This window comes from Bombyx mandarina, chromosome 25 (genome assembly GCF_030267445.1).
Source record: "Bombyx mandarina strain Sakado chromosome 25, ASM3026744v2".
NCBI lineage: Eukaryota > Metazoa > Arthropoda > Insecta > Lepidoptera > Bombycidae > Bombyx > Bombyx mandarina.
Genome location: NC_143231.1, coordinates 7,228,385 through 7,255,087, shown reverse-complemented (window position 1 = coordinate 7,255,087; position 26,703 = coordinate 7,228,385). Strand labels below are relative to the sequence as shown.

Sequence of the window (26,703 nt, the reverse complement as noted above, 5' to 3'; positions counted from 1 at the left end):
TGACTGGTAGAGAATGCCTTAGGCATTAAGTCCGCCAATGTAAATTTTACATGAAGTGTAATAAATATATAAATAAATAAATATGTAGTATTGAGGTTTTCTTCATTTTTCCTCCTTAAATCAGATTTCTCTTATAATAGTAAATGCTTTGTATAATAGATGCGACATCTTCAACATTTATATATTTTAAATTATAGATAGAAAAATAAGTACATATATATATTTTTTAAATACTTCATTAAAATACTGGACGCTAGTCGTTGCTAACGCTCGCGCTGGCCTATAACGGGTATACTACGCGCATGCGTCCGAGTGCCGCGCATTCACTCTCGCTCTGTCTCTTTCTATTCCATGGTAGCGTTAAATGTTTAACGCAACCTTGTTGGTAGTCGCATTAGAAGTTTCACTACAAAAAGTAACAAAAGACTACGTTTCCATATTTAATATATATCTCGTTATGACGTTACAAATCGCATACTAATTGGATAGATGTGGGAACGAGTTTACGGCCCGACTCATCTGCAGTGATACTCGGAGTTCATCGGCATTATAACGTCAATGCCACATCCATCTTGAGAGGAGAAGTCAATATCTTAATTGTATAGTATAACAACTGCCCCACTCTTCGTCCTACCATCGATAACTAAAGTATAATAATTTATTTAAGGACCAACCTTGAAGAACAAGAATCGAACGCCGCTGAACTTGTCCTTGCCCTTTTTCTCCTCGACGGTCAGGAACGAGACCAGTTTGTTAACGTTTTCGTCGTCATCGAAGAACTCGAAAAGGTAGCGTTCGCCCTCCTCCATACATTCAGGAGGAGGGAATTTACAGCACGTCTGTTGACTTATCGGAGCGGCTACCTAAAAATATGCCAAAATGTAAAATAGTACATTGTGCACCAAGGGAGAAAAGTTGGACATTTCCTCCCGCGTGTAAAATTGCCACCCGAGCCGATAAAAAAATCAATTTATCTGTTTTTGAATTTTTAAATAAACCACTAGTAATTGAATGAGAACTGTCTGATGAACTAAGTCATCTTTGTTTAATACTTCACTATTAAATTTTAATGCCTTTGTTTATTTTACTTTTACACTAAACACAATATTGCAAATTACCCGAGCACAACAATGGCGGAGAAATTTAGGTGCGTGAGAGCAGACGTAGACACTAACGCGCATGCGCACTTGTCAGTACCCAGGGAGAAAAAGTTACACTTTCTTACCTGTACAGTGGGACGAAAACCGAACTTTCAGCGTAGGTAGTAGAAAAATGTTATTTTATTCATGAAAAATGCCTTTTTTTATAGAATATGGTAACTAGGTAACCTTAAAAAAGTTCGTAATGAGTTTCATGAGGTCATCATTAAAGCGTAGTGCAGGACAGTCATCGACATGTTCCACTCGCATATCATTTGGCACTCATAACCAAGTTAGGAATATTATTTGCAATTCCCCAACAAAATTTTAACTTTATTTTTGAATTGAGCAGTATTTTCTTATGACTATTAGAAGTTCTTAGACTCGTTTGTAGTAGACAGGTAAATGTAGTAGGGTAAGTCAGAAATAGGATTGAACAGCATTAAAAAGGTTTTGGTTGTTAATTTCTTTTGGGATTAATAATCTTAAAAAAACCGAAAATTCTGTTATAATACTTTTTCATGGCAGCAAAAGTCAAACATCAATTATGCCAACTTAACCTAATAGGTGTATGGCTCTAATGAAGAATGAAAGAAAGGAAAAAAAGAAATTAACACTTTCCTTGCTGCCCATCTGGAATATTCGCTCTTTACAACGATCATGAAGAGAATCATTGAGTATCATTACGTAATTAACATAAGACATTACCACCAATTTCTCGGGCCACTGATAAAATCCAAAAGAAGGACTTCTCAGCCACGGTCTATCCCATTCTTCATCGTTCTTTGGTATCCTATCTTCAGACCACATGACCCACTCCACATCTTTTCTGTAACCTGTATAATAATGAATAGATTTATTTCATTTAACTGTATTTTTGCTGGATAATGTCGCAGTCTTTCTCATAATTGCGTCAAAATAGAGGGAGATAGAGATAGAGAAAAAGAAAGAGAAAGAGAGAGTATGCTTTCCTGTACGCAAAATAAACAAAAAATGCGAAATACAAAAACAAAAAAGTACAATTGGCGGTCTTCTAGCCAAGAGCGATCAGTTCCAGACAACCACCAGCTGGAGAAAAAAGTAGCAATGCAGTTAAATCCGCAACCGACACTGGACGTATGGAACCTCGTGATAGTGACCACACGTGTAAATCGATTAGAAAGTGAGGATACCGGGTATGTGCTGTGCGGGGCGCGGCAGGCCGGCCAGCTCGTACGGGTCGACGTGTATCTTGTGCAGCGGGCGCTTGCGCTGCTTGAGCGCGTAGTGCGCGAGCCGCTGCGCCGACCTGCGCACCGCCACGTCGTCGTGCAGCAGCCCGCGCGCCGCCAGCCGCACCGCGCGCGCCGGGTACGCCGTCTGCAGCGACGGGCAGTACACCGCCATGTTGAACGCCAGCTCCAGCCGCCGCCACGGTCTGCGCGGACAAACAGATCATTCACCATACTAACTTGCACAAACACATTTACTAGGCCGATTCCGCCACCGATCTCTACTGAACACTTGCCCTCAACTTCAAATAGATTTAGGCAAGCTATTGTTACGCCGGTAACGTAAGTAACGCCATCTATCGCCAAACAGTCGAACAAATATCGAAGGATCAGTAGAACTCAGAACGCTAGTGAAGTACAACGCTATCTATTGTCAGATAGCGGAAACAATACTAGAGATGTGTGAAATATTCTCATAATTCTAGGGACGGGTATCGGCTATAAAAGCGCTGCAGGGATGGTACGCAGTCAGTCAGTAATCGGAACTACTCGATGCGAAACAGCGGACGGATCACCTGAAGCGAAGCAGAACAAGCGAATTGAGAGTTTTAAAGTGTTTCTTGAGTGTTTTGAAAGTATTTGTTGAATTGAATACAGTTTTTAGTTATACTTTGGTGAAATTTTATTTATCCCGAACCCCAGCGCGTAACACTATTAAGACCTACCCGCGCTCACAATACGCCATTAACACTAGTAGCAAATATAGTAAAAAAACTCACATGTTAGGCGTCTCCGCTAAATCGACCAGTTCCAATATTAATTCATTGTACAATCTTTCATTTCGGTCGGAAAACGCTGTTTCGTTTTGTTTGGCCTCCTTCAGCATTTCGACAAACTCGGCATCGTTGAGTTGTTCCTCAGTGAGGAGGCGGGCAGCCGCATCTATTGCCGATTGCGGTATCACCAAACGCGTGTTGACCGCTGGGAAGTTACGATGTATGGTATCGCCGAATGCTTGTTCTAACCTTTAACGCAAAAAAAAAGTTTTAACACTTTGAACTTTTCCATGTAGGTCACCGATGCCCTACGCGGCGCCCTGAAGTAATTATATCTACAGAAGAGAATTCAAACTTTTCTTTTTCTTCAATCAAACAAACGAAATTCGATAATGAATGATCTGAACTTCACGTTCTGATGTTTGTATAATTACTTATGCGTTATGACGCCTCCGTTTTTAATGAATGCATTAATCACTGCACAACAATTAATTATAGTGTAATTGAATTCGATACTGTATGATGTCGTTTTCTGTTACTAAGAGCCTGGATTGCCTAATTTTGCCTTCTATTGTTTGTTAACGTATGTATTGGTCATTTAGGTCTCTTAGAAATAGATTCATTCTATTCGTTCGATTCGTCTTTCCCAGAGTCTACTAGATATTCCGGCGTCTTAGTGAGAAGATCGAAGACATAAATCGACATAATTACTTCAGGGCGCCGCGTAGGGCACCGGTGACCTACATGGCAGTCAATGTGTTAAAAGACTAAGGTTGAGAAAAAAACTTGGACGACCTCTATTAAAAACTCACTTTAGTATACTTGGTTTCTCGCTGAGGGGGGCCTTCAGTATGGCAGGCCACAACGTTCTGGCCACTTCCCAGTCCTGTTTAGCGATCAACGGTGCGTTCCTCGGACCGAGCATCATGTACAATGTCCCTTTGTGACGGGCGTGCCATTCGTCGCCTTCGCCGCCTTTGATCAACAATTCAGCCAACTTTGGCACCAGAGTGCGGTAGGAGTAAGGATAATGATTGAGCATCCAGTACAGTCTGATTTGGGAGAGCATTCGAACCTGTCAATAGATGTTTGGAACTCATTGATATGTAATAAACTATTGTGCAGATCTTGACGTAGAACGATCCAGAACTTACTGGAAATCGCATCGAGAAACATTCAGGAAGATCCGACTGGGTTCCAGATCCGGAGATTAGGGGGGTAAGTAAGTAATAGCGAGATAAACGATACGACGATAGTGTATGACATCAGTGGAATAGCGTATTGGATATTAGTCAGTACGGAACGACATTCTGTGAACCCTTTTATGACTCTGAATACTGACAATAAACGTTTCTCTAGTCCAAGCATCTATACAACATATATTTAAAACTATATAAGACTGTAAGGGAAATGTTTGACACGGTAATGTCTAGTGATAAAGATTAAAGTTTAACTTCGCATATATACGGCGAGCCAAACATTATACAAAATTGCTGAGCTGAATTCTGGTAGATCTCGAGTATTTATTACGGGTGATAAATGCTCTCGAGAATTCTTGGCAAGAAATTTAAATTTTTTTAAACTGTTTTCATTTCGGTATTATGTTTACGAATTCCGATTTAAAATCGTTCATGAAAATCGTATTGTGCCTGAAGTCAACCAATAAAAATTCGTTAAAATCAATCCGAGATTATTTTTTATTGCCCTTGCAGGCAGACGAGCATACGGCCCAACTTATGTTAAGTGGTTACCGTCACCCATGGACTTTAGCTAGGGGCAGAACCAAGCCGCTACCTCCCGTAAACAACATAACTTAACATTTCGCTTTATACATCCTCGGAAGCCTGGAAAATACAAAATAATGCGCATTCACTTTATTTTCCTACCTAAGCTGATAGCCTTGAGAGGGCTATGTCAGCGTAACCTAACAAGTAGGCGAGCTCACGGGGCTCAAACGTGACGACGTTGCTATCACTGGCCCTAGCAAGAGCAGTGCTTCGAAAAATCTACCACCAGATTGGAAACGCGACCCACTGAGAAGATCCGGCGAGAAATTCCTTCCCTTCGGGTTCGATGAGAACGATGACAAAGCGCATTCACGAGATCATAGCTACTCACAGAAGTGTACGTGTTGACGGACAACTCTGCCAGTGCGTGCAGCGCCTTCAGGGCTATGGGCGTGATCCCCGCCTCGCACACCAGGTTCACTCTCGACTCGTCGTGTATCCTGGCCGCTTCGGCCGTCAACATCCGCAGTCTGGAGGTCCCGGCGCCTCCGAACCGATTAGTGGGCCCTCCGCGTCCGTCCAGCACGCGGTCCAGCGCGCCATACGATATCAGACGCTCTTCTAGACTGGGACCGACTCTGGAACCCTTCATCACCACCACACGTTCCCATACCTTTAAAAATAAATAACTGTCAATTAGAAATTCAAGCTACTGCATTATTTGTTTATTTTTAAATTAAAAATGTACACTGCGGGACTACTCGTTAAGATAAACTTTATAAAGGCATTTTGATTGATTTTTTACTGGTAGTAGGACCTCTTCTGAGTAAGCGCGGGTAGGTACTACCACCCTGTCTATTTCTGCCGTGAAGCAGTAATACGTTTCGGTTTGAAGAGCGGGGCAGCCGTTGTAACTATAATTGAGACTTTAGAACTTATATCTCGAGGTGGGTGGCGCATTTACGTCGTAGATGTCTATGGGCTCCAGTAATCACTTCACACCAGGTGGGCTGTCAGCTCGTCCACCCATCTAAGCAATAAATAAAAAAACCCATTCAAAGGTTCTTTAACGCTGGTAGAGCGTATTGTGAGCATAGACCTACCTATGCTCACAATACGCTCTACCATCTACTCTACATCATTGTCCTACCTATTTCTCCAGTGAATGTCAGGGGGAAATTTAAGCTTCTGAGTTATTTGTTTAAATTAAAAATGTACTCGTTAAGGTAAACTTAATAAAGACAAAGTCGAAGACTTTCATAAATGTCATTCAAAGGTCCTTTAACGCTGGTAGGGCGTATTCTGAGCGTGGGTAGGTACCACTGTTCTACCTATTTCTGCAGTGAAAAACGCTGAACGATGAAAGATCTCTTATGCAGTACAATTGAGAATTCTATTTCATGTGTCAATTTCTGTGTCAGTAACAATGTGAGGATACATGGACGATAGATTCGGGTGGCTGGTGGTTGGATGGCTAGGCCTCTGCTGGAGTATTGGAGGTACCTTCGTGAGTAGCTCGAGGCCGCGCGTGTCGTCCGACTTGTCGGCCAGCATCCGCTCCTGCACTCGGACTAGCAGCCGCGTGACGGCGACGCGAACGTTCTCGCCGTCCAGTGTTATAGAAAACTTAACTCCGTTCGTGTACGGTATACTCGTCGACGGCACTTGAGTTTCCAATCTAAAATCGTTATTCAATCAACTATCAGTTTACATACAATTCGACGCTTGAAAGGCATACGTGGCTAAGCGACAATGCGTGAACTTTAAAGTAGACTAATTGAGTCGACTATTATCAAAGCCGACAATCTGACTTTTGGACAATGATTGGTAAATCAGAAAAACGAATTATTGACTTTGTATTCCATTGGCAGTCACAAAACTCTTCGGAACGACATCTTAGATAAATAACAGGTTAACTATTAACCTTTATTTAATGCAGGTTTTGAACCGTATTCTTTGAAGGAGACGATTATATTCAAATCAATCTGTATTGACATATCAATAAAAAAATTTTGTCCAAATGCACAGATTGCCACCTTTGATAATAGACGACTCAATTTAAAGTTGAAATACCTGAAAAAAATTATATATTAACGAATCTAGCTGTAGGATTGAAATGATTTTAATGGACCTAGAAATATATTATTTTTGCGTATCGAATATATTATTGCCTATTATTTATGTACAAAGCAGTTATTGTCGCTTAGCCACGTTTACCTTTCAAGCGTCGAATTGAACTATTCATATAATATTAAATCGAGGGGTGAACAACTTTACAGGAGAGCTATTTAAAGTTTACAAATTAGAAAAAATATCATGAAAAAAACAACTTCTTCAGCTATTTTAATTGTTTAAACCTAATTGAAGTTCGATTTAAAACATCAAATTGTTATGCTAATACCAAATAAAACGGACCTTTAAATACAAAGATAAATGCAGCGTATTAAGCGAAATGAAGGTTAAAACCAAATAGCTTTTCACCCCTCTTATAATCTTACTCACACTACGCGGGCTGTGAATTCGTCTAGTGCACTAATAAATTATTCAAATAATAAAACTCATGAAACTGATGCTTACAACAACACTGGCTCTTCGTTGGGTTGCGGTAAGAAATTCCCGCATGATAACACAGCCACCAGAACATAGAAACACCTGCATCTCTCCTCGCGGCTCATTTCGCAGTCACCGTTTACCCACTGCTTTAACTTCGATATCTCGGGCTTCATATATCTATCTAAAAGCATTTGGGCGCATTCGGCCTCCTCCTTGCAGGGGACGTGCCATTTGAAACTAAGGTCCTTGAGCTTGCAGCCGTGGCCCCATTCCCTGACCGGCAGCCACGTTTGAGGCGCTGCACTGTAATCTTTAGTCGAACTCTTCCATTCTTTCAGCTCAATGCAGTTGAACGAAATCAGCATGTGGGCGAGGATTTCGGAGGCCCGATTCAATGCGTAATACGTTTGAATTTTAAGTGCCCGATCCAGTACAGGAATAATTCTGGGGACATACCTTAATAGAACCGTCCCATCGCATTCTACTAAATGCATCAATAGAACTAGTCTGTACATCAGGTCTCGTGGGAGATTCTCTTCCTTGAGAGCATCGTCGCTCGCTAATAACTCGTCGAGTTCATCACAAAGAAGAGGCAGGAATGCGGCTAATGTCGATTCGGAGTCGACTCGAGCAAACACACGGAGCAACACCCCGACCATACTACCGGACACATTTGTCTCAAACGTGGTCTGCGTGGCGAACGATTTGAACTTCCTCAGAGCCTCCTTAAATATTTTAGGAGAGCACTGCATTAGCACAGCAGTTGTAGCAGAAGACAACGCTGCCTCCATGACCGCATCAGCCTTACTTCGCTTCCCGTCTGACTCTTTGGTGTCCAAGCGCACGTGTTCTAGTACACTGGATTCTACGATCGAGAAAATCTTCTCAAAGAAAACTAAAACGAAGTCTTCAATCTGCGCGGTCGACTCGCACGTCAGCAATTCCTCCTCTGTCAGATCTGGCCAGTATTCGTGAGCCGAACTACAATCTATCAACGGCACCATCCAACTGAAGAACAAAATAAAATGAAGGGAAACCAATGTTTTCTTGATATCGTTCGGATCGAGACCTGGGAGCACGGCCATCAGGATGTGGACGATATGAGTGGGACCTTCCGAATAGCCGGCGTCGGGACCTCGCACCATCGGCCTGGCGACCGCGGCCAGGCCGGACATGGCGGCCGTGACTCTGTGGGGCTCGGTCAGGGAATTCAAGGAAGTCTTAAATTTTTCCAGCAGTGGTGGAATAACGATAGCAGGTCGCAGTGTAGCTAAATTTTGTAAGGCAAATGATACTTCAAGACTGTCGACTCGATTATACAAAGCTTGCAATGTAGGTTCTAAAACTATGTTTATGAACTCAGTTATATCTTCTTCTCTCAGTTTGTAATGTTCAGGTACTTGATTCTCCCAGCTCTCTTTAAATTTGTGCTCAGTTTCTCGACGGTACCTGACAAATTTAAGTGAAATTAAATTTAACCAACATGACATAACATACAGTACTCAATCTTAAAAAGGGACTATTTATGTATGACCCCCGAGGACTTTCAGTATTTTAAAATAAATGTGCCTTTACTTAATTATTATACTATCATCTTATGTATGTACATATTCTTCTGCAAATTTAATTTTTTATTGAATTAAATATAAGCTGTAAAAATACCTGTTTAGGAATTCTTTGGTAAGCTTTTTTAGAAAGTCCCTAAGTTTATATGACCATCGACCCGAGTTTGCACTGTGCAAGTAACTTTCTACGCCTCCCATAAAACAACGCAGGTGTTTAAGAACCACTCCATCGGGGCAGATACTCCATACAATCCACGAGGCCATGTGTTTTGTATCTGTTAAAAAAAATTGTCAGTTGCTTTTACTTTGTCTCATATACAGTCGTGGTCAACTAATTAGGGACAATCTCTAGTTAAGCCAAATTGTGATTTTTTTTTTTTCCAACGAGTCTTAGCAATATTCCATATCTTTTAGATGTAAGTGTAATTAGTCATTTATGTGCGCGATTATACAAACAATAACAACTTCTTAAACATTAAACCTCTTTACAGTATAGCTGATACAATATCATAGTGCTATTGGTTCAAAGAATGCTGGCTGGCCATTTAATTAGGGACACTGAGGTATTGCGTTCTAATTTCAAAATTGGAATTTTAATACTTTTTTGTTTCTTTTCTTATTGTTTAGTGGTCGTTTTAGCGGCAATCCAGATTTTTTATTTTAAGTTTTGAGAATTATTTTGAAGAAAAATGGGCAAAAATAAAAGTTGCGATCCAACACTACGAAAAATTATCATGAGGTTTGTCGAGCGTGGTTGGTCATATCGAAGGATAGCACAACATTTAAATTGTTCAAAAACTATGGTATGCAATGCAGTGCAACATTTCAAGCGCTATAACACAGCTTTAAATGTGTCCAGAACAAAAATATCGAGAAAAACGACTCCGCAAGAAGATAGAATGATAACCAGGTTAGCTAAGAAAGATCCGTTTCTAGGCTCTATTTTAATTAAACACGAAGTGTTTGGGGCAAACGAAAGAGCCGGTGTGTCTGCGAGGACCGTTCGACGACGTTTGGTAGAAGCAGGGTTGTTCGGAAGAGTGGCTCGCAAAGTACCGTTGTTGAAGAAAGAACATAGAAATGCTCGTTTGGCATTTGCACGTAAATATGGACATTGAACCTACGCCCAATGGCAACATGTACTTTTCTCTGACGAGACCAAGGTTAATTTGATTTCTTCAGATGGAAGGCAATATGTACGGCGTCCTGTAAAAGCGGAAATGAATCCAAGATTCACAAAAAAACAGGTGAAACATGGGGGTGGAAACATTAAAATATGGGGTTCATTTTCTGGACGTGGAGTGGGACCTGTGAGAAAAGTTCAGGGTAACTTAGACCAACATCAATACAAGGCAATATTGGAAGAAACTATGCTTCCCTATGCTGAGGAGCATCTCCCTATTATATGGACGTTTCAGCAGGATAACGACCCGAAACATACCGCCCATTCAGTCAAGTCGTTTCTTACCAGCCAGTTTGTATCGGTGCTAGATTGGCCAGCAAATAGCCCGGACCTCAACCCAATTGAGCACCTTTGGCACGAAATCAAGAAAAAACTTACCACTTATCGTAATACAAATTTGGATGAACTTTATGAAGCTTTTTGTGAGGCATGGGCAAACATTCCTGTCGAAACATGTCAGAAACTGATAATGTATATGCCACATCGGTGTCAAGCGGTAATTACTAACAAAGGTTTTGCTACTGGGTACTGATTTTACACGTAATAAAATGAGCTGTTAAAGATATTATAACACTGAAGATTATAAGTTTTGTGTAAATGTATTTTTCATTATACTTTACTGTCCTTAATTAAATGTCCACTACAGAATTGTACCTTAATATTTAATACATGTTTAATCTTTGATATTAAATACTTTTTCTATTTATTAAATCTTTTATTTACAGCCATTTATAGCATAATAATCGGACCACATTATGCAAATAATAGGTGCTGAGAAATCAATAGGGTTTTATATTTAAATGTACATAACCGGTTATAGCCCTTCACTATCTTGAATGTCCCTAATTAGTTGACCACGACTGTATATATAGGTGTTCGTGTATCGAACCTCGTTTAATAATGTGTAGTAACAGACCTAATTATTATCTTATTCATTAAAACAATTATCACTGTTTAATACAATCAGAAGGTGGCTATTGAGCAACTTGTGGTCTAGGGTAAGGTACGAGGCCACAAAGAATATCGGCTATGATGTGGACTGACCAGATAAAAGCGGCAGTAAATAAATAGCTCATCATCACTACATGAATGCTCGAAGAGGACGGCCGTCGTAGAAGAGTGGCGGCGTGTTTGTGATGTTTGCCACTGATACCTGTGTGCGAGTTTTTTAACATTCTCGATAGTGTAAAAGTTAACTCGTAGCTGTATGGAGTTGGAATGTTCACCTACGTGTGCCGCTAGGGGCGCTGCTCCAACTGTTGAGTTAACTTTTACGCTATCGAGAACGTTAAAAAACTCGCAGTAAGCACACTGTAATAATGACTACTCTGTCAAGAGTGTTACCGACAACGAAGAAGAATAAAATTAAATAAAACTTACCAAGAGTGTAGTGATTGTTAATTTGCATATCTTTATAACTGACGGGAAGATTTAATGCATGAAGGAATCTCGAGAATATTCTAGGAGCATACTGTGACCAGTTTATCACACCGGGATTTCTCTTTGCCAGACCAGTAAATATTATCATCAGATCCTGAAAAGAAAAAAAAAATCTTTAGAAAAATAATAATATAAATACGTACTATATAATACCATAATATCGAAATATTATAAATTCTTTAGTAAGATAAGATTATACTAACCCAAACTCCACACTGAGCATTGTAGCAAGTGTCCCATAAAACCATCAGCTTCTCAAACCAAAGTTCGTGACCTAACGCCGAGTGCCGGGGATGTAATGCAACAGGAAGAAATACTACCAGTTGACTCAATACATACGAGTCCGCGGTCCAGGGGTTGATTCGAGGTAGTAACAAGTCTAATATCTCCTTTGTTGCGCTCAATTCGAAATATCTGAAAAGGACATGATATCAACCCATATTTATAAAATTAATCCTTCTCGGAGATAGATAAACTGCTTTTAGATATTTCAAACTAAATAAAATAAAATATATTACTAAACTTTTTCCTACCTTTTCTAGTAACCACGGGGGGTTATTCTAGATTCACCGAATTAGTAGGTGAGCTTGCAGGGCTCAAACCTGACGACGTTGCTAACACTGGCCCTAGCAAGAGCAGTGCTTCGCAGAACCTACCACCGGATTGGAAACGCGGCCCACTGAGAAGATCCGGCGAGAAACTCAATGGGCTAATTTACTCGCAGAGGCCTTCGTCGCAAGCGACGGGTTCGACGAGAACGAAGCTTACTTAACATTAATTTTGGTTAGAACATAAAAAAAACAGGTAGCTTACTCTTAAATTCCAATTTAAATGAGCGGGTTTTTGTTTATATTCTAGATTTTATATTTTTTATTAATTTTTAGATTTTATTTCGGACACTTACGGTCTTGCGCACTTCACCAATGCAACGTATGAACTTTCCAGAGAACTGAAAGTGGGAAAACAAATTAAATTTAAATTATCCAAAATGAAAACAATTGTAAAACGAGTAAGAAACCCCTGCAACCTGGTCTATTGATATGAACACATGGGACCCATGAAAAATGAACCCACACCATCTGCCACCAAATGGTTTGATCAAGCTTCCAGAGACCATTTAATTCTTCCCATAAGAACTAACACATTCCTTTTCAGCAAATTCACATTTTAATAGTATTAGACACATCGTCTTCTCGCATTAAAACTGTATAATTTTAAAACTCACTAATTTTACAGGAGAGCGTTTTAAAGGTTTAACATGTGATATTTTTAATATTAATCATCTTGGCAAGATTTATTTTTTATTTTTTATTTTTTACCAGTTACATTATCTGTATTTTAAAGTAAGATAAAATTATGTATTAATTTTGTTAATAGTAGTCAAAAAAAAAAACTAAACTACGCTCTTTCGATAGTATTTATGAGAAAAATACTGGTGATACCAAATGATTCCGCATGTTAACTTTATTTCGAATATTTTTGGAAATTGTACACTTTTAATGCGAAAAGACGATATTATGTTTTATTTTTATAGACATATATTTATATGTTTTATTTTTATAGACATTTATATAAACATATATTTTTATGAACGTTTGGTCCTGCTAGTTCTTACAAAAAGACATAAATACGGTATTTACGTAGGCAGTTCACTTTTGTCCGAGATTGAGAGACCAAACAAATGTAGTGCATCTTCAACCCCATGTCCCGACAGGAGTTTGCGAATCAAATCGAAAACATCGAATCCTTGTTTGCCACTACGGTCAGGCCTGAATATAATATACAGTTAAGTTGTATGTTAAATACACAATAATAATATGAGGTAGAAGCCAGAGACTAATTCGATTAATAAACACTCTCTCACATATATTTCTTAAATAATAATTAATGCTGTGACATATTATTGATCTATTCTCATATATTGATTGATTAATAATCGGTTAAAGTTCTCGCAAATAATTCAAATGCATGATATGGGAATTTCAGGTTTATTTTGAAGTAATTTGAGGTTTTAAATTAATTAATATCAGACGCCAAACATAAAACTGTAGCATAACACTAGAATTTTTAGTATTATGTATCCTTTCGTAAAATGTTAATAAAATATTTATGTTTTATATTGTCATGTGTTTCTGGAGTTTTTAATTTAAAGTGGTCACATATTTGCTAAATTCTTACCTAATATAATGAAACATTCCAACATGAAGCGCATTCTTATCAAATATTCTTTGTCCTAAGTCATATAGAGGTCTCCAGGGAAGTTTCAGTTCTTCTGGTGAAATCAGTTGTCTCTTTCTGAGTATAGGTAAAAAAAAGGTGACAATTATTTTTTTGTTCTGACTAAACAAAGGAGTTTTAGAATAACTACTCAAATTTCTTTATTTAGGCTATTTGTGATACATTTACGATTCGCGACGTCCATACTTATTAGTCCTTTTTTATCATTCTGAATGATTTTTCATATATCTTTCAAGTGTTATATTTGTATTATATTGATTAATCTGGCCAAGCATTAAATACAAAGTTGTTTAAATTTCTTACATGCCCTGTCAAAAATTCATGGTGCATACTTAGGCAGAATATCTGTAATCCTAAAAATTATTTAGCTTAAGCTCCATTGGATAAACAATTTGCTAATAAACAGAAAAGGAACCTAAGAAATCATGTCGCCCTGCCATTGCCGGTATCTATAGGCGTAGGCAACCATCACTAAATATAGCTTGTATGCCTTTAATAAAATATTGATAATAATTTGATTTTTATTGATTATATTTATTTTTAAATAAAGATACTCTTTTCCTATTTCGTATTTATACACTATGTTTTATTTACTTACTTTGTGAGCATAATGAACATTGTACTAAACTTATGAACTTTGCTAGGTTCAAGATCTGGAATGATAATAAGCTCATATGCCAATTTGATGAGGTCTATGTGGTCAGCTTTACTGAACTTTAGTCCATAAATTCTTATGTACCTATAAAAAAAAAGACAGTAATTTATTCTTAATTATAAACTAATTAACTTAATTATTTAACTACACAATATACAGATTAACTATAAATAAAAGTGGTATGTACAAGGTGGGCCAAAAGAAGTCATCCGATATTGTTTGACTCTCTTTTTTTTTTCTAAATGAAAAACTTCGATTCTGTTTTTTGATTATCTTTATTTGAACCTTTAGAATTTGATTGGTCAAGTCGAGAACATGATATCGGCCAAACGGACGCCGTCACAATTGATTGCCTTATGGGCTCGTTTTATGATATTTTTCATCACTTCGGCAAGTACTTCGGGCGACAGATTCTCGCACTCGTGTCGAATGTTGTTCTTGAGGGTCTCGAGCTTGTTCACGTAAAAGCGGGATTTCAAAAAACCCCACAAAAAGAGTCTAGAATGGTTAAATCTGGCGATCTTGCGGGCCAGTGCAAATCGCCAAAATGAGAGATGAGGCGACCCGGGAACGCCGCCTTCAGAATATCGGTTGTGGCTCACGCAGTGTGTGCCATTACTCCGTTCTGTTGGAATCACATGTCCTCCAGTCCTAATTGGCCCTATAGCACGCACTGTCACTCATCGCTCAATATGATTTTGGGCGAAAAATCGTCCACTTCGTCCTCGAGATTGAGGATGGCTTGGGCGTAGATTACACGCGTTTGGCGGTCGACAACCAGCAGCTGATGCACGGACTGGACTTTGTACAGGAAAATTCGCCTTAGTGACGACCGACTGATGGCTAATTTCGAGGCACGAATTGTTACGCAAAAAAATAGACACGATTATTCTGCATTCTTGGGAAGTGTACAGCTCATGACTTGTTCACTTGTATTCTGCACCTGTCTAGTCCACAAATATCAAAACAGATTTGACATTGGCAGCCAATTGCAAAAATAAGAGTATCTTCCAATAGGATGATTTCTTTTGGCCCACCTTGTACATTATTATTTCGTAATGAGTTTTTTTGTTGAGTTTGTGGAAATTACAACAACCACAAACTACAATGACACACAAAAATACACAATAATTATTAAAAATTTGCGCTTTTTCAAACACACAACTGGCTGAGAGCTCTCACTAGCAAACTTTATATTAATGAAAATAGAACCATTTGTGCTGAATTTTTGAATAGGCTATTATTTATGAAGTTTACAAAGGTTAGACTCCTGACTGAGCCGTTGCTCGCCTAACTGTCCTAGTCAAACTGGAAAGGCCTCAGGGCCAAAAGTAAGCCTTCAATCATAAAAATATATATGTATATATATTGGACTACAGTTTTTTATTATTAGGACTAGTTATTTATAGCATATCAAAGCCTATTGATATCACAATAGTGATAGTCGCCACCCACCATGAGACTTAAGATTGAAGTTTCAATTATATTGTTTTGTATAAGCATAGTCCCACCCTTCAATCTGGAACAATAGCTGCTCCACGAAAACAGAAATGAACAGAGCGGAAGAGCATACCCATAACGGCCCACTGGACGCCCTACCATCAGTAAGTATGCAATTTATAATTTTTGCAGGTATAATTTGGTTACAAAACACTTCATCTTCATCATAAAAAAAAAAATATTAAGAAAGTGGCTCGAGAACATGTATTAAGTATGTATTTTATTAGAAAAAATTATGCCTGCTTATGAATATCATATAATGCACCAGGCTCCTTATCCATTGGACCATCAACAACTCAAATGTAGGCACCGTCATCCTGCCTATTTCTTCTGCGGAGCAGTCATTTGTACCGGTTTGAAGAGTTCGGTAGCAATTTTACAATATTATGATTTTTTTCATCCTATGTCTCTAGAAGATTGGCAGCATTCATTTTGTTATGTTTTCCATGAAGTAAACAGCACAAAGTTATCAAACTGGCACGAACCCTCTAACGCAAAGTAAGCTATAATGTTGTTATCTATTTGTGCAATGATATAAAATAATTTAGAACAAAAAATTTGTTAATTTGCTTGTAACCACGCAATAGTTTATTGGTATGACTTAACCTTTGGCAACTCTTTGAGTGTCAACATGTTGGCTGTTACCCAGAGCTTCCTAAATACAAACTTTATATTCTAACAATTGACCTCAATACACTAATGAATTTACATAGACAGGTATTTCTGTTGAAAACTTTGCTACCTATGAAAAATATATAATTGTTTTAAAAAATTTACTATTAGTAGGTTACATTTAGGACTTACAATAAAAGTCCTCTTTTATTACAATAGACATATTCCATAAAGGCTATCTTAATTGACACAGTTAAATTGTTTTTTAATCAGTTAACATAATGATTGGAATTGCTGGAAAGTTATTAGGAAATTTAAATCCTGTCTAAACCTGATGGTCACGACTCTCAGCAGTGAGGACGACGCGAGGAGGAGAGAATGTTTGTTTATAATTATATATATAAATATATATTTTTTTATTGCTTAGATGGTGGACGAGCTCACAGCCCACCTGGTGTTAAGTGGTTACTGGAGCCCATAGACATCCACAACGTAAATGCGCCATCCACCTTGAGATATAAGTTCTAAGGTCTCAGTATAGTTACAACGGCTGCCCCACCCTTCAAACTGAAACGCATCACTGCTTCACGGCAGAAATAGGCAGGGCGGTGGTACCCACCCGCACAGGCTTACAAGAGGTCCTACCACCAGAAGTAAGACACCCAGAAACAGTACAAAAAACTTATTTGTCACATATTTTTTCCCAGATGTGAGTGTCAAGGCCAAGAGCCTTAGCTCAGCAGTCAAGGAGCTTCTATGTTTTTTTTTATACTCTTAAGTACATGCATTTAAATAAATAGAATAAAAAATTGTCACCAATACTGCTTATCAGACAATATATTAAAGTCTTGCGCAAACACCAAAACAACGAATGCAATAATTTTATCTTTGAACTAAACTCATTTTTTGTAATATATTGAATGTGATTTCGTCTACAAACAAGACGAGTTATTACGAGTTTAACCTACAAGAATTTTTGCATATAAGGGTGAACAAGCTCACGGCCAACCTGGTTTTAAGTTACCAGAGCCTATAAACATCACAATGTGATTATCGCTAGCCCACTTGAGACTTAAGGTTTAGGTTTCTCTGCAATTTGGAACTGTAGCTGCTTCGCGGTAAGAATGGGCATAGCGGTGGCAACTACCAGTGCAGGCTAACATACACTAACAGTAATATAAAAAACATACATACTTCATTAATCTAGAAAGCCAAACTCCACATGCTGGCTTCATCTCTCGTAACATAACAGACTTCGCCAAGTTTATCTTCACTTGTTCTAAAAATCTGGTCGATTCTTCGTCAAGCTCACTGGCATATGGCAATAAGTGATTCGTCAAAAATTCCTTCTGAGGTTTGAACCCCAGGGCTTTAATTCGCTCTGGGGTAGTTACCAGAAGTTCATATTCATCGTCCTGTATCATTTTGTGAATTATTTTCCCACTGTTTTTTTTATAAAAAGTACAAGTCACTGCGCAGATTTAAGTCATCCGTTTTAAAAAAAGCACAAAATAGAAAAATAGAGAACTCTTTCTTATGTTAAATTTACAGTACTCTCGATTCATTAATAGCGGATTGAAACCTTATTTTACTAGTCATCATATTATAATTTACGCACAAATGGAAATTCAATTCACTCCACAGAAGTAAAACCATAGAGTAAGATTATATATAAGTAAAACCAAAATTACTCGACGAGAATTGACGAGATTATGTAGTATGTAGGTATAGGTACGGTATGATACGTCATAATGACAATTGGTAATGACTGATTAAGCATTGTGTAGATGTCGCTAAAAGCTATTGGTAATAAAAGTTTTTTGATACCTATACTCTATCGCCAAGACCACCGTTTCTGCATAACGATTCACGTAGGTCCGTAAAGGGCATTCTGCAGGATCCAGTTGTAGGCAATGTCCCACAACAGAGGTCTAAGGATCGACCCCTGTGGAACACCACGCTCGGCCGGAAAGCGGCCAGTCACACCACCGTCACCAGTGGAAATTACCGACCTGCTATCTAGAGAGGACTCATTTAGCCAGCGGAAATACGCGTGTAAGCCGTAATACTGGAATTCCCCCACAACTATCGACCAGGGCAGTGTGTTGAATACGTTGGCAATGTCCAAGGATACAGTAAGAGCCACTCCGCGCCAGGCGATTCATTTCGCCTAAGAAAGTACATACGCGGTACTCATATGTTCGCATCGAAGATAGAATGACCCTCTCTGAAGCCGTGCTGTTCAGCAAACCGATCAGGCCCAGTCCGGGTCAGATACTAGACGATGCGGGCGGTGACGACTCGGTTCAACTACCTTTCACCCTCGTTCAGCAACACGATGGAGCGATACTACGCGACACCTCTTCGTTCTCAGCAAGGCAAGTCTCTCAGTATTCCGTTGGGTCGGAAATTATACCTACTCGTGCGGATCTCGAAAATCTGTACCCAAGGTCTAACTCCAGACTCGGCCATGGAAGCCGGGGGGAGAACTTCCTTGAGTCAAAGAAGTGGGTTAGAGAGGTGATGTCCTTACATTTGCAAAGAAAAAAGTGATTCGGCTGCTAACATTGAAATTCTACAATTTTCCCACAATTGTTTTTTTTAATTGACATTCAGATATTGGTTTAAGTTAAAATTTATAAAAATGCTCTATGATTAACAAATATTTTGGAAATTATATTTAACAAGCATGGTTTGAGATTTTAAATTTGTATCTTCGTGTTTATATCAGCAGTTAGTCTGTAGGTCATTCTGTCTAGTCATGTTTATACTCTACATACATATACTATGTATTATCTATGCCGTACGAGGACTTTTTGGCGGGAACGGGACTTTTTGGCGGGAAGGCGAGGAGTGAAGTTTTGTGATTTGTTTTATTTTGTCTATTTAGTGTTTCTTCAGGTTTAAATGTGTAATAACGGTGGTTTATTAACTGTTTAATATCTGTGAAAGTGCACAAATGTGGGGAAATGAAACAAAGCCGCTGGACGCAACTTCTCGGGATCCTCCAAAAAGTCCACTGAAAAAATTTTAGTAAATGACCACCATTTTACTAAGATTATATTTCATTCCATATCATCTCATTTCATTTAATTTCATCCCAGTTGATTAATGTCACAAATAATAATTAATTGTCTTCGTTTCATTTCATTTCACTCCATATTATCATTTTTCATAAAAATAAGAACATAAATTAAAATAAGACATGACTTTTTTTTTTAAGGGATTTTATGACCTGGTAACTAAGACCTTTAGGTCAAGTCTTATTTTAATTTTAATGATAACTTTTTATATGAAATATGATATTATGAAATGAAATGAATTTGATTATTATGAAAAATGGCATGAAATGAAATGAAAACGAAACAAAACGAAATGAAATGAGATGATATGAGATGAAGTATAATTTCAGTAAAATGGTGGTCATTTACTGAGACTTTTTCAATGGACTTTTTGGAAGATCCCGAGAAGTTACGTTCAGCAACTTTGTTTCATTTTCCCACATTTGTGCACTTTCACAGATATTAAACGGTTAATAAACCACCGTTATCACACATTTAAACCTGAAGAAACACTAATTAGACAAAATAAAACAAAATCACACAACTTCACTCCTCGCGTTCCCGCCAAAAAGTCCTAACACATGACTTAAAGGTCTTAGTTACCAGGTCATAAAATCTCTAAAAATAATAATCTATGGCTTCTTTGATTGACAACAGTGATTATTTATTAATTTCATTAATTTGTTACTTTTTCGTGTATTAAAACATACGAAATACTTTTATTTTTTATTTAACTGCAGTGTAATTTAAACAGTGATGTCATATCAATTATACAGAAATACCACTATTGGTAATACACTTCAAGAAAGCCTAGACGAGCTGATCCAAGTGAGATCATTTGTGTGACCACTTGTAAGTTTGTGATCTAATGAGTTTCCATAATTATATTTAATTTTCAGTATGGACAAATAACACCAGCACTAGCAGTAAAAGTTTTGCTGCAATTCGACAAATCTATAAATCAGGCTCTGTCCAATAGAGTAAAGTCTAGGCTAACCTTTAAAGCAGGAAAACTTAACACATACAGGTAAGTTTAAATTTTTTTACCGTACCTAACTATCTAAATATAAAAGCATTTTCAATAGATGACTTCTTTTCATAAATTTTACAGTTTTAAAAGTCACAACTCAAATTGTTAGTTATTTGGATCATAATATTCAACCAGTTATAGGGTAGTTAGATTTACTCTAAATATAACCAGTTAAATTCCTTAATATGATTAGATTGTGCAACCAAATAAGTGCAAGATTGCATTTATGATCAGAATATTTATGGCATTAAAAAAAGAAACCAAATGAAACAAGTTTATGCCAAATTTAAATCACATTAACATGGATCTTAATCTTATGAAGAGTACAATTCGGTATTGGATCTCATTATTAGATTTAAAAAAAAAACCAGGTTTAATTTTAATTGGGTGGTAATTATTTTATTCATTCTCTTACTAATTATTGCAGGTTTTGTGATAATGTATGGACTTTTATGTTGAATGATGTTGAATTTCGAGAAGTACAAGAATTGGCCAAGGTGGAAAAAGTTAAAATAGTAGCATGTGATGGTAAAAGTGAGTATGTTATCAAAATTTAATTAAAGCAAATGAAATTAGGGTTTTTTGATATAATATTTAAATAGGAGGGAAAATTATTAGGCTGTTCAATAGAACCATAAGTGCTCAGAGGACAGAAAAACAGATCTATGTGATGTATCTGTTTGTCTATACATTGAGCAATGGTAAGCTATTGTTCTGAGTTTCTGCACTTGCAAAGTAGAGCTCTATGCTGTTAGCAAAGTGAAGAAAAACTGGCTGCACAATTAATTGATATTTAGGGTATTGTTGCATTATAAGTAGTGTGGATGGAACTTGAACTTTAACAAAACATCTTAGATCTTTCATTCCTATGAATGATATCCTCATCAACATCTATCTACAGAAAAAATCAGAAGTGTTGATTAATGGAAAATAATCGATCTGAAATTACAATTTTGTGTTTGTAAAAAAACTGCAGTCTTATAGTCCAGAAGGAAGTTAGCGTAGTTTTTTTTTTTTAATTAAACGATATGCCAATTAATTGCTCTTTAAATGCTCTATTAGAATACCCAATTGCTCCACGTTTATCACTATTACTTAATTTTTAATTAAATTGTGTAAAGTGGATTCAATTACCACTGATGACGTCATAGTGCAACAATTTACATGCAAATATTTTTTTTGTATTAATTATTATAAATATTGCCAAATTATGTTTTTTTTAATATGGATGGATATGGATATTTTAGGTTTTATAGAAAATTTTTTTTTTTAAATTAACTAATTGTGTTAAATGTGGAACAATTACGGATTCTAATTTAAGGAGCAATTAATTGACATATCGCTTAATTAAAAAAAAACTGCACTAACTTCCTTCTGGTGTCTTATAATTACAAATAAAATTACTTATCCTAACTGACTCGTTCACTATTGATATCTGCTCAAAGTTCACTGTGCCTACTGCCCAAAGGAGACGGAAAATCGTGGGCCAAAAATGTAATAACTTGGAATGTAGTCTAAAAAATTTGTCATATTTTTTTATATAAGAATATAAAAAATCACCTCAATCCTCTTTCTGGGACCGGAGAAAAATGAGAAAGTTAGTTTTTGTCGGTATAACGGTGTGATCGATTTAATTAATCGATTACAGGATTATAAAAAGAAAAACATTGCACTAGGTAATTAATGCAAAGTAATTAAATGAGCGATTTATACTTGTTGTATACAAGTGCGGTATGCGCCGGATTTAATTGCGATTATATACATAAATGAAGAAAAAGTCTATTATTACTTAGCAAAGTAATATAATTATCGATTTCAAATCGATTAAAATCGATTGTATTTTTGATGACAGCTCTGACAGTAAGCTGACATGACGTTTGTTCATAGATTATACTATTATTTTTTGGCGCTTGTTGGTTTTTTATGCTCTACTCGTTTTGTATCTTCGACGCATTTTGAGTGTGTATCTGTCAGGCTGTTTTTATATTTTCAATGATCACTGCTTTATTATTACGGATTCCAACTCTGCCAGCCTTGTACGACAATTGCTTCTACACTGGACACCGAAGATCGCTCACACGTTTGACTTGAAATTGTTGCATTGGATACTGTTGAAATTATGGATCGCTGTGCGAATTGTGGGATAGCAATGTCATATTCCATACCTGATATATATCATTGATATTCATTCATAATATGACATTTAAAAGATTATCCAATGGATATAATAAACATTTACTTATGCTTAAATAAGTTATTATTCAGCTCTTTTAAAGAGATTGTAACATAACCTAACTTTTACTAAATCTTTATTAACTCGGCTCTCAGATTGAGAAAACTTTTATAGTTTTCAGCAAGGTACTGATAAATCTGAATCTATTAATTCATATTAGTTTCATCACGTTACATTCGGGACCAAAAATGTATGTAATCGTTTCAGTCTCCTTTCAGGCTTGACCTCAAAGTCACTACAACAGTACTCTAAAGATAGAGTTGACAGCACCTACAAGTTGACAGTCACTTCCACCTAATTAAAAAACATCCTAACTTTAAACAGAAAACTAAGATGTCCTTGATTTGGTACAAGTACTACTACATATTTTTTAATTGTTCCTTTTATAACCAGGAGTTATACTCCAATTGTTCAAGAGTGTTGGGATTGTTGGGGTCAATATCTTGAGTGGTGTTCAACTTGGGTCATATGGAATCTCTGTGTGGTCGATGGCACTCTACGGGGCTCCAGTGTGGTGCCACGCCGTGACCCGTGAGAACGTCGTGGCGTTGTGGCGTCCGCTGCGCGCGATTGCGGTCAGGGCAGTTCGCGAGTACCGTACCGTCTCGTTCGAGGCGGCGTGCGTGCGCGTCGGGACGCCTCCCTAGGACATGGAAGCAGAGGCGCTCGCTGCGATGTGTGGCGATGCGATCTTCGCTCCAGGGGGATAGCCGCGTCCCGGCACGGCGGAAGTTCGAGCGCGGAAGCTTCAGTCTCAGTGCGCCATGCTCGAGGTATGACCTCGCCGCCTAGCGGACCCGTCTACGGGCGACTGGCCGTCGAGGCGATCCCCCCGGTCCTTTCGGACTAGGTGAATCGCGATGGAGGACATCTCACCTTCCGAGCGACGCAGGTGCATACGGGACGCGGCTGTTTCGGTCTCTACCTGCATCTCGCCGCCCGGAGGCAGCCGACGCGGATGTGCAGCCACTGCAGTGAATGTAACGAGGACACGGCGGAGCACACGTTCGAGTACTGTTCCGATTTCGCGGAGCAGCGCCACGTCCTCGTTACAAAAATACCGGACTTGTCGCTTCCGATCGTCGTGCCTACGATGCTCGGCAGCGACGAGTCCTGGTAGGCGATGTTCGACCTTTGCAAGGCAGAACGGGAGAGGGAAAGCTCTTCTTCCCTCTAGATGCCGTGTTGCCGTCGCCGAGTCGGGAGCTCGGAGGAGGGCGTTCGTCCAGCCCCGGCCCCTGTGAGGACGCAGTCTCCTCCCCGTCATGGCCACGTGGGATCCATAAAATCATGGATGGACCGCGGAAACCCCCCGAACGGAGACCGGACGTCGGGTGTAAGAGTGCAGGGGAGCCGTTTAGTGCGGTAGGGCCCTAAAAACATCCTTGGGTTCGTGGTTCGCAGTCGCGGACCAATCCCATATACCCCGCGTGCCCCATAGGCGCGTGGAACTCGTAGAAGTTTCGGCCCCGGAACGAAAAAAAATAAAATGGAAAATAAATCTATACTAATATTATAAAGAGGAAAGATTTGTTTGTTTGTTTGTTTCGAATAGGCTCTGAAACTACTGGACCGATTTGAAAAATTATTTTTCCATTAGAAGCCGACATTGTCCCTGATGAACATAGGCTACTTTTTTAATTTATTTTTTTATTTTTTATTTTTGGTTTCATGTGTGTTTTAATGTTTCCGAAGCGAAGCGTGGGCGGGTCGCTAGTTTGTTTATAAAAGGATGAATCTTCAACAGCTCAATGCAGTATTTCAAGTGTAAGCAAAAAGTTAAGCACTACATTGCAGAGGCCCAACTTTGAGTGTAGTACTGCCTCTCTGTGGACTTTGGCTCTAATGTACCACCGTCTACTCCTATTTGACATAAAATGGCGCAATTTAGATTGTCATTAATCGTAAACGCTATGGTGCCCTCTGTATTTTGAACTGATGTACCATGGGAAATGTTTTAAAGAATTGTTTGAGATGATCCCATCATATCTGTTGTTCTCACAGTTGAATCAGAGTCATTCATATCTTAGACAAAAAATCTGCTATGAGAAAATAGTTTATATCTGACCAGACATGGGATAACCAAGAGAAAAGAACTGAAGATCCAAAATACGACGGAGGCACAACAACAAAACTTGTAACTGCTCAAATTGATAACAACAGAGTGTGGGAAGGACAAAAACCTCTTTATAGAAAATAACTGTGGAGAGGCATTCCCAAAAATACCAAGCTCTTTCAAGAGCGGTAGGCAGCGGCTTGGCTCTGCCCTTGGCATTGCTGAAGTCCATGGGCGACGGTAACCACTCACCATCAGGTGGGCCGTATGCTCGTCTGCCTACAAAGGAATAAAAAAAAAAGATCTTTTCTTTTACAAGATCCGCAGAATAACTCGCCATTTTAAACCACACTATTGGGCGGCGGAAAGGGGAATCCGATCAATGATCTTGGAAAGGTAGTAGAGCGTTGGAAAGAGTATTGCAAGGAACTGTACTGTTGTATAAGGCTCCAGAATCTGACAACACTATTCAAGTAAAATTATGCGGTACATCCTTAATAGCCATATACAGAATGACAAATTCCGCAGCAACAGGCTGGCCTTATAAAATACAAAGGGTCTAGTGAACCAAACAAACACATGAATCTCATTACAGAAAAGTGCTACAGATTTAATACCCCAGTCCCCAGTGCATAATAACGGGCAATGTACATAAGCTCGTTTGCTTTTTGAAGGAAAAAAAATCGGTTATCTGTAAAGTCGGTTTACTGACGATAGTTGAACGTGACAACGTCATAAGAAAATACTGATGTAATGGTTTTTTACTCATCGTGAAATAGTTCTGTTAACTTATTGTTATAGTTTTGTCAATTATAGCATAACCTACAATCGCTGCACGAGCGGACGGATGCTATTTATTTTAATGATGAAAGCACAAATATTCGACAAATATATCACTGAACATAATATATTTAATATCGAAAGTATCATTACCTTTACGCCGCCATTATCGTTGCTATAAACAATTGACACCACATTGTCATTCACTTTTCACTGAACTTCATACTGGACGAAAACATGTAAAATATGTGTTATTGTATAGCAGCTGTCCACGCGGATGCATCGCTCACTCAAGTAGGAGAGAGACAGATGTCGAACGCTGCCGAACGCGGAGGCCGCTTGTGCCTCTTTGTCGCTCGTTGCGCGCTCTCGCTTGCATTTTAAGCCTTAAATGGAGCGCCTCAGAGCGAGGTAACGCCGCATGAGTCATGTTTTTTCGTGCGTGCAGCCGGCTCCATCGAATTATAAGACGTTGTCACGTCAAAAAAGTTGTAGTGTTATTTAGGTACTATATGATTTTAGAGATCTCGATTTGTTATTCATTGTCTAATTTGGTTTGTTGCAGATGTTGACGACCGCAGATAACCTATATGAAATTAATTTGCTAGGCTTAATTAAACTACGAACTGAAAAGCTCTGAATTTCATTGATATTGTTGTAATTTTTTGTCATTGTATTTGGGATCTAATTACTAAATAAATGTAAGTGGTATTTATTTCAGACTTTTATTTACTACACATATAAACAAATTTATAACAAAATCCCCTAAATTCAATTTAATACCTCTGTGGGTAAGCGCGTAATATATAATTTGATTAATTATTTACCTAATTATTCAATTTTTAACTGATTTTCTTTAATATTAATAATTAATTGATTTGAGTCAAGTGTAAGAGGGAGATAGAGAGACAGAGATACAGAGAAGTCAATATATCCTAGTACA

The 26,703-nt window shown here is 38.2% G+C and overlaps 2 protein-coding genes across 3 annotated transcripts in view; one reads left to right on the top strand and one right to left on the bottom strand.

Annotated features, from left to right (window-relative positions):
* Positions 1–18,311, bottom strand: part of LOC114247800 (proteasome activator complex subunit 4) — a 31,702-nt gene extending 13,391 nt beyond the window's left edge. Inside the window, exons 1-16 of one of the 2 annotated variants that reach the window (XM_089738684.1) lie at positions 17,794–18,248; positions 14,431–14,571; positions 13,773–13,889; positions 13,235–13,363; positions 12,499–12,543; positions 11,798–12,008; positions 11,535–11,688; positions 9,069–9,246; positions 7,431–8,855; positions 6,357–6,531; positions 5,245–5,526; positions 3,939–4,201; positions 3,130–3,375; positions 2,312–2,556; positions 1,848–1,975; positions 675–863 (exon numbers count right to left, since the gene is read on the bottom strand). In XM_089738684.1, the coding sequence (XP_089594810.1) occupies positions 675–863; positions 1,848–1,975; positions 2,312–2,556; positions 3,130–3,375; positions 3,939–4,201; positions 5,245–5,526; positions 6,357–6,531; positions 7,431–8,855; positions 9,069–9,246; positions 11,535–11,688; positions 11,798–12,008; positions 12,499–12,543; positions 13,235–13,363; positions 13,773–13,889; positions 14,431–14,571; positions 17,794–18,023 (4,158 nt within the window). In that variant the 5' untranslated portion in view covers positions 18,024–18,248. Of the gene's footprint in view, positions 1–674; positions 864–1,847; positions 1,976–2,311; positions 2,557–3,129; positions 3,376–3,938; positions 4,202–5,244; positions 5,527–6,356; positions 6,532–7,430; positions 8,856–9,068; positions 9,247–11,534; positions 11,689–11,797; positions 12,009–12,498; positions 12,544–13,234; positions 13,364–13,772; positions 13,890–14,430; positions 14,572–17,793 lie in introns of both variants that reach the window. The other variant, XM_089738685.1, reaches the window with a different exon arrangement.
* Positions 18,312–20,288: 1,977 nt separating this feature from the next.
* TfIIA-S (general transcription factor IIA subunit 2) lies at positions 20,289–26,475 on the top strand. The gene is made up of 4 exons (XM_028180837.2): positions 20,289–20,489; positions 20,561–20,688; positions 21,119–21,225; positions 26,326–26,475. The coding sequence occupies exons 1-4, from the start codon at positions 20,418–20,420 to the stop codon at positions 26,343–26,345; spliced, it is 327 nt and encodes a 108-aa protein (XP_028036638.1). The 5' UTR covers positions 20,289–20,417; the 3' UTR covers positions 26,346–26,475.
* Positions 26,476–26,703: the final 228 nt, after the last annotated feature.